Source organism: Pinus tabuliformis, chromosome 8, assembly GCF_031772625.1.
Source record: "Pinus tabuliformis cultivar Carrire ecotype Pingquan chromosome 8, CPIR1, whole genome shotgun sequence".
Lineage (NCBI taxonomy): Eukaryota > Viridiplantae > Streptophyta > Pinopsida > Pinales > Pinaceae > Pinus > Pinus tabuliformis.
The window spans coordinates 1,559,998,475-1,560,007,190 of NC_142294.1; the positions used below are offsets into that span (position 1 = coordinate 1,559,998,475).

General features: G+C 37.3%; 1 protein-coding gene across 4 annotated transcripts; it reads right to left on the reverse strand.

Annotated features, from left to right (window-relative positions):
- Nucleotides 1-6,939: 6,939 nt before the first annotated feature.
- On the reverse strand, nucleotides 6,940-8,383 carry LOC149241921 (uncharacterized). 4 transcript variants are annotated; one of them, XR_016245672.1, is made up of 4 exons: nucleotides 8,109-8,383; nucleotides 7,890-7,938; nucleotides 7,707-7,786; nucleotides 6,997-7,527 (listed from the first exon to the last, which is right to left on the reverse strand). XR_016245672.1 is itself a non-coding variant. In XM_089367604.1 (3 exons), the coding sequence occupies exons 1-3, from the start codon at nucleotides 7,996-7,998 to the stop codon at nucleotides 7,363-7,365; spliced, it is 432 nt and encodes a 143-aa protein (XP_089223730.1). In that variant the 5' UTR covers nucleotides 7,999-8,102; the 3' UTR covers nucleotides 6,940-7,362. The 4 variants fall into 4 exon arrangements, 2 of the variants coding, with proteins under 2 accessions (XP_089223730.1, XP_089223731.1); XR_016245671.1 differs by having other exon boundaries at nucleotides 7,890-7,922; nucleotides 8,109-8,375; XM_089367604.1 differs by lacking the exon at nucleotides 8,109-8,383 and having other exon boundaries at nucleotides 6,940-7,605; nucleotides 7,890-8,102.
- Between the last annotated feature and the right edge of the window lie 333 nt (nucleotides 8,384-8,716).

The following is an 8,716-nucleotide window of genomic DNA, read 5'->3' on the forward strand; positions in this document are numbered from 1 at the left end:
GCATTTCAAGGTCGAGAAAACAATGGCAGTATTGCAGAAGTATTTCTACTGGCCGAATCTTCGATAGGATGTCGGGAAATACATCAGATCCTGCACTGCCTGCACCATTGCTAAACCAACCATCAAGAAGCAAGGCCTCTATACTTCACTGCCTACCCCTAGTTGACCTTGGGAATCCATCTCCATGGATTACATGTCGAGCCTTCCTTCTACTGAGCATGGCAACGACTATGTTTTTGTGGTCGTCGACATATTCTCGAATATGGCCATTTTGGCGGCCTGCAAGAAGAATATCACAGCAGAAGCCATTGCTAAACTCTTCTTTGAACGAGTGTGGGTACACTTTGGAATCCCATAGTATATCATCTCAGATAGGGACAGCAGGTTCCTCAGTACATTTTGGTCCAGTCTCTGGTCGATGTTGAACACCAAGCTCACTAAGTCCACAGCTTTCCATCCCCAAACTGATAGCGAGACAGAGGTCGTCAACATGATGATCATACACATTCTGTGCATGTACAACTCAAAGCATCCACGCACATGGGATGAGAGCCTTCCCTATGTCCAGCATAGCTATAACTGGGCTCTCCACAACTCGACTGGCCACAACCCTTTTCAGGTGGGCTTGGGGTTCCAGCCACTATGTCCCATTGATGTGGCCATACCATTTGCAGCTACTCAGGCAAATTAGGCTCATGTCCAGTCGAAGCCAATAAGGCAAACAACTTCATTAAGCACATCCAACATATCCACCAACAAGTCCATGACATTCTAGAGAAATCAAATGCCAAGTATAAGCAGCGACATGATCAACATCGGATGCCACACAAGTTTCGGGTGGGCGACAAAGTATGGTTGCATTTGCAAAAGGAACGCCTTACCGGAGCCTATCGTAAACTCATACCGCTTTGATATGGTCCTTACACCATTACGAAGGTTGTGGGCGACAATGCATTTGAGCTCATCATTCCCCCATTCCTTGGCCTACACCCAGTGTTCAATATGGACCGCATTTGACCATACTTCCCACCATTGACAGACACATCAAACATTGCAGAACAACTCACACCTACAGAGTTAAATCCAGATTGCATGGAGCAAGCCACAACTAATCGGATCATGGACTCGCAAATCAAAAACACTCACCAGCAGAAGATCCAACTGTATTGAGTTGTCAAAGCAGGTCAACTCCTTCACCAAGGCAAGTGGCTCACCATGGACCAAGTTCAGCAGAAGTTTCCTCATCTCATGGAGAAACTCAACGCAATGAGGACCATTGCTTCCTAAGGGGGGAGGAATGATCCAGATGGATATTGGTGGCCAACCGCCAATTCCACTTGAACCCCCACCATTGTTTCTTTCAGTTTTTCAATTTCCTAAATTGTAGCACAATTTACTATTTTTAGCAATTTTTCGGGTCCTAAACTTTCGGAGCCGTTTTGATGCCCTAAACGATGTTTTTTTGGCAATCTAATGCTAGCGATTTTATGTTTAAAATCGTATTTTCTGTCGTAGTCCTCGGAGAAATATTTCCAACGGGTTATGATGCACGTCAAACGAAGATAATATGACCAAGTCGTGACCCCGAGAGGTTGGTTGTCCAACTCACCCTAATGGGGCCCATAAACTCTTAGTGTTACATCTCCTTGGGTTATGGTTTTGGTTGTTTATGATTTGCTTTTATTGTTCAATAATAAAAAGGCCCTTGAGCCTCATTGTAACGCAGTTCAAAGGCATGTAGCCGCCACATCTCTTCTCAGAGATAAACTACCATCGCCCGAGCTAGTCTGATTTCCATTCTGTTTGTAAGCATATTTCTGTGTTTGATATTAATGAAATGAAGTGCTATTTCTACTGCATTTCTGTATTTATGGTTATATTTGTAATTTTTTGCATTCCTGTTTAAATTCGGATGAAGTTGGTACATCGACATTGAGGCTGAGAGGTGGGCCATGGGACCCTGAGCTCAAGAGACTTGTTGAGGAAGTAGAGGGAAGGATAGGGTCATATCGTCCTTCGTTGAGTTACATGACGAGGAAGTATGGAGCAGTGCTTCCAAGAGAGCAGATGGGAGATAAGCGTGGAGGTCACCATGACCAACACTCTTTCTCATCACATTGAGCCTTGACGAGATGGCTAGCTGTTGCAGTTGGATGGTGAGCCAAGATCATGGGGGTACCTAAGGTGGTGCCTCTACAATAGGAGATTGATGGAGCCAAGATGATATTAGGTCGAGGTTATTGCACTGTGAAACATGAGTCCTTATGAAGCTTGGTGCAATGATCATATTAGCTACCTAATTAGCCAAGGACACGATGGGATTTAACACATGGCGTTATGTAGGAGTGATTTCCATAGATGCAGTCAGAGATATCATCCAAGAAGGCTACATCACTATGAAGATATCCAGTGGGAGATTACTAGAGGGTTATGACTGGACTATTATTGAGTCGACAATGACTTTGAGTGGGGGACGATGTCATGCCCTAGATTTGGGCACACCTTTAACCGAGGCACATGCCATGGGTGACATACCCATTACACAACTTGCGATGAAGATATCGCAGGAAATGTGACAAAAGTGGACGTTGGGTGAGGGCATGCTAACACAAGGTGACGAAAAACCGACACTTAGGGTTTCCATTGGGTGCATGTGGATGGCTTGGTGGCACAATGGATGTGGATGATCAAGTGCCCAACTTGATCGACCGATGGTTGAAAAAGCAAGGATGAGATCACAAGAATTGGCACGGGCACCCCTAGGTGCAACCCAAGACGCCCTTGAGACGAGCAACTGAGTGAAGGAAGTATATCGGCTCAGGGCATGTTGGGCCAAATGATGGGCAACATGGTGGACTGCGTGGATTAACTGACCAGGTGTGTTTAGTCGAGTGCGTGTCGGCTAAGACATGTTGAACCAACATGGTGGAACAACCAAGGAAAATGAGTGAAGCAAGGGTGTGTCATGCAAGTGCTTGAGTGGAATGATGAAGTCGGCCCAAGTTGAGGTGCACAACTCGTGAGGGTGACCTAACCTAAACATATGTGAAGAAAACCACACAGAACAAGGCACAACCTGTATAGATAAGTGAACCTTCACAATGGGAGGAACAACAACAACATCAATCCAACAACACTAACCGAAGTTGCATAGCGAAGAAGGTGCAAAGAATATAAGGGAGTCGAGAAGAGCAACTTGAGGCCTACAATTGTGCAAACATGAGAGGAATTGTGGAACCAAACTAGAATGAGCTGAATAAGGTGTTAGTGACCCAATAGGGTGTCGAAGTTTCATTTTTCTATACATTTGATGTTCTTTTATTCTTTGGAATCAATAAGATATCCATGGCGATCAAAAGTGATGTAAGATATATTTGTTGATTTGTTGTAGCATACAGTGAAATTGACATTATTATCTTCATTAAAATAATTATTTTTATGAATATATTCTTTATATTTAAATAAAATAATAAATTCTATATATCATATTTTTTTTAAATAATTATAATTTTATCATAAACACAAAAATTACATTCACATGTGTATAGAGTAGTTTGAGGAGGCTACAAATTTGTCAAGGGCAAAAATTTTGGGAAATATGGGTTACAACTGTTAGTTTAAGATTTTGGGTGCCCAAGAAGTTTTTGATAATGCTGAATCTATTTCCACCGGCAAAAAAAATGATTCAAACACTCTTATGATCAGATTTTTTGAAAAAAAAAATATAGCCACCAAATTTCAACTAATAATATCTTAATATATCGCCTCCAATGGTATTTAGTCCAAAATAAAAATAAAAAATTTAATTGAGAGCTCATTCATTTGTTTATAACTTGCAATCTTTTTATAAAACTTAGGATGTTGACGTTACTACATTCTTATTCAGAAAAGTTCATTATATATAAAATTTCCGAGAAAAAAATAAAAAATAAAAAAAAAATAAAAAAAAAAATAAAAATAAAAAGTAATAAAAGACTGCATTATGCGTAAACCTTAATCAGACTTAAGAAAATATTCCGATAGTTAGTCTTCTTTAACTTCTGGGAGTTGGAGAGTGTCAAGACAGTTTTTAGAGGGGGATTTACTTTATTTATTTCTGGACTTGTAGATATGATTACTTTATTTATCTATTTATTTAAAAATGACGCGTGTAAAAAAATTGTTGTTATATAATGTGTTGATAGACAGGCAGAAGGGAGTCAATTATTAGTTCCGCTGTGCTCTTCATTCAATTGATTACAACCTAGACCCCCAGAGATATGCAGTGCAGGGATCCTCTGTTTTAACGCAAGCTGAGTGATCACTTTAAGAGTAAATTGGGCTGCACAATAATAGGTAAGCTAGGTCAATATTTGTTCCTAGTGTGAAAAAAACGCTGGAATTTGTATGAGCAAAATTACCAGTATATAAATTATATTGGAAGCATATTTTTTTTTGTGTATCCACAAGAAATGATTAGCATATAATTTATCCATGATTATGCTCTATTCAACATGTACAGATGAACAGGTTTTTATGTTCCAGAATTAAAAACCAAATCATTCCGAGTAATATTTTTCTGAGATATATCTAGAAATTAACATATTAAAGCAAAATACAAAAATAATCCCAAAACAGTAATAATAAAAACGGAAGATAACCATCATAATAACAGCTTCAAGGTAGTGAAAAAAAATCAGCATCCAATGTAAATCCCCCATCACCAGCTCAATGTGCATCCCATCCTGCTGTGCAGTAATACCAAGTTTACAGTGTCGTGTTCCTTATCAAAGTGCTGAATGGTTATGCTTTGAAAGGTCCTCATAAAATATTCGATGTTCTTGAACCAGCCTTGTAAATGTAGATGTAAAATATTTGCATTTCCCTGTGCATAATTGATCACGGACTGTGAATCCCCATATATATAAATAATTAAAATATTCCAGAAAGCCGCAAACCAAAGTAGCTAGGCCAATATTTGTAGAAAAAGAAAATAAAATGAGTGGCTCTAAAATATAGATTTACCTATACCACCGACAAGTGAGATCCTTGTGCGGCCCCATCAAACAAAAGCATAAAGAAAATTGGTCTGGATTTCTATATTCATATCGAATTACTGTTCTATAATATTGATATTTTGATTTATTCATCTCTTACATAATCCTTTTAACGTATTGTAACTTATAAGTTATAACATGACAATGACGACCATAATCTGTGACAATGATGACCATAATCTGTCCCCATTGAACTGTACTGTAACTTTTAATCATGATGACTATAATGACCATATTTATATCAAATTATAAATAAGATTGATATTTTCATGTAACTTATAACATGACTGTGATGACTATAATCTGTCCCCCTTGAACTATACTGTAACGTATATCATGGTTCAGAAAATGGGGCCTATAATGTGAAACCACTTTAAACTGTTGTTTTTGTTTAGTGATATCACGAATAAATCCTGTTTTAGGCATGCAGCATTCAACACAAACAAAGATAAAATATGATTTTTTATTTTACCTTCTTATTTTCTTCGGCATGACCTTTGCTGAAACATCTATATATGATTTTTTCCTCGTTGTATCTATTTATAATGATTTCTAACTCTTTCTATCTATTTGCATTTTCTTTGTCGTGAAATCCACGTCTATAGGTGTGGGGGCTTAAACCCATTTTTTTCCTTGTGTGCTATCCCTTTCTCCCACTACCAGTTCTCAAAGAAAAAATGGCTATTGTTAATGTTCACGGTTTGTTAATCTCCCATGTTTATTAAACAGGTCACTATACCATTTCTGAAGAGAAAATGGCTATTGGTCACTATACCATTTCTCAAGAAAAATAATGGCCATTGCTAATGTATATTATTGGTTAATCTCCTCTGTCTGTTTATTAACAAGTGACTCTAGCGTTTCTCAAGAAAAATAATGGCTATTGCCAATGTCCACTGATTGTCGACAGGTCAGTACAATGTCCACTGATTGTCGACAGGTCAGTACAGTCACAAATTGGGGAAAGAGAAACATGAACACTTCAATAGGTGTGGGGGGCTTAAACCCATTTTTTTTCTTGTGTTCTATCCCTTTCTCCCATTACCCCATCTCAAAAAAAAAGTATTGTTAATGTCCACTATTTTGTTAATCTCCTCTGTTTATTAAACAGGTCACTGCACCATTTCTCAAGGAAAAATAGCTATTGTTAATGTCCACTGTTTGTCAATCTCCTCTGTTTATTAACAAGCCACTATGCCATTTCTCAAGAAAAATAATGTCTATTGCTAATGTTAGGTATTTGTTGATCTCCTCCGTTTATTAACAGGTAACTATATCTTTTCTCAAAAAAAATAATGGCTATTGTTAATGTCCACTGATTATTCACAGGTCACTGTAGCCACAAAATGGGAAAAAAAACCTGAACTAAAACAAATGCAACTATAACCATGAAAATATATATATACATTTCTTTTGTCAATTGACATGAGTGCATCCAAGAAGGTTTAAAAACAAGGGGCAATTTTCAACCTGAAGAAAAGATCAAGATCTACATGCACATCCTTCAATGTTAGTCATTTCTGTCATTTTCTCGTGAATAAAAAAAATTAAATGTTTTAAATCCACAAATTCCAAAAACAATTTCAACATTACACATTCTACTTCTTTTTTTTCAGAAAAGAAAAAACGTTGATTTCATTATATAATAGTTAAAAAAAAAAAAACGTTGATTTCATTATATAATAGTAAAACCAGTATAGAAAAACACACAGCCCATATAGAGAAACAGTAGCCCAGTGTATCATATCAATACAAAACTGGTCTAGTGATCTGCAAATTGTGCCCATGTCCACATATATCATCCTGCCAGAAAAATACAACGCTGTAGAAAAAAACATATAACAAAGAAAAAGCCATCCAAAATGCAAGCCAAATGCAGATGTGGGAAAACCTTATACAGAAGTAGAGTTAGATGGGAGCGTATTCCATATAAGAAGCCAAATGCAGATGTGGGAAAAACTTATACAGAAGTAGAGTTAGATGGGAGCGTATTCCATATAAGAATCAATATGATGTGGACATAGCAAAATACCATTGGCAAAAATAGTGAAACCGAAACTCAGAGGAAGGGCATAAAACAAGCATTTATCGAGTTCCCATCCACATCCAATGTGATATGAAGACAACATTCTACTTCTCCTTACACACATTGCACGGTTAAAAGCAATGCAATGGCTAGAATTTTCATTTTCCACAGATCCAAATTGGATTTACAAAGCTAGGAGAAAGAGAGCCAAAAACACAAAACACAATTACCACAACCAGTAATGTGTTCTCGTCTTCTTGAAACTGTATGCTACAAATTCTCTTCAGAAAGCTTTACCCATTAAGGAGGCCGTGATGCGTCAGATGGGGTGGTTGGATAAGTTGTTGCCTCGTCATAATCAACGCGATAAATCAATTTTCTGCGCTCCATTTCCATGTATTTGCTGCTGTGAGAGCCGGAAGAGTAAACCTTATAGTTGTCTCTAGTACTTTGTTTCACTTCAGTCTGTCCAGAAGTGGCAAGCAACATAAGTTGAGTATAAGACCATGTCAACGACTCTTCCTCAGAAACATTAACCCTAAGCTTCAAGAAAATCAAAACCACTTTCTTCTGTTATCATAAGTACAATCAAATTAAATATACAAAACCATATTAATGAGAATAGCGGGAACAAGTGAAAATACTTTATCTGTTAAGATCGTTCCATCTCTGGCAGCCTCGTTATTCTGTGAACTTAGATGATCAATGGTCTGCGCAAAGATACCTAAAAGGGGAAAAGGTGAGATTGAAGCGTAGGTCGTGATATAACAAAATGCTCCAACTGGGGAACCTGAATGAAAAAATTGAAATCAACGGTAGGAAAAAACCTTTGGTATGAAACTTTGGAGAAGAACGTACAGCTGCACAAGTGTTTTGCTGTAAAACTATTAGACCGCAGAGCACCCAAATATAGATAATAGCAAAAAATGACTTCATCTCTGTTAAAGCCTAATTCCAACGGAAAATCGAAAACGAAAATCGCAATACAAAGTCTCGCAATTCACAGCTTTTAGGGTTCGTATTTAAAGAAGAGTTGCAGTCGTTACCTAATGAAGAAGGGAGTAGTTAGATTAAGAGAAGGCCTGGATCGGCCTCATGCTCGCCGAGTCGCCGTCAATAGCTCGAATAACAAAGCATGGATTTCGGGATACTCGAGAGCAGGGCCTGCCCTTGAGTTTTGTCTGTCACAAGACTGTCTGATTCAAAGTCCCAAGTCACGGACCGATCACAGCGATCACAAATCCAAAGGAGGTCTCGTTGAGGCATAAGTTTCTTGCTATTGTGTGGTTTGCAGGCTGTTGCAAGTAGCCTAGGTTCAGCCAATTAGATTTGATCTGTTCAGGATAATCCAAAATTAAAAACAAAACAAAAAAAACATTGTACTTCCTAGATTTTAATTAAAAAGAAAACAACAACAACATTGTACTTTTACTTGAAAAAAATGAGGAATGGGCAAAATTTTGAAAGCTATTTAGTAAGCTAACTTGAATATGTAAAGTTATTTACTATTTTTTTAATGTAAAAGTAATTGATAGAAAAAGTTATTATAAGAAATAAATTAAATTTGATATTAATTTTATATATATAAATTATTGTTATAAAGGTATATAAATTCGTTTTGTAAATAAAATATTAAAATCTATAGGTTATAAAT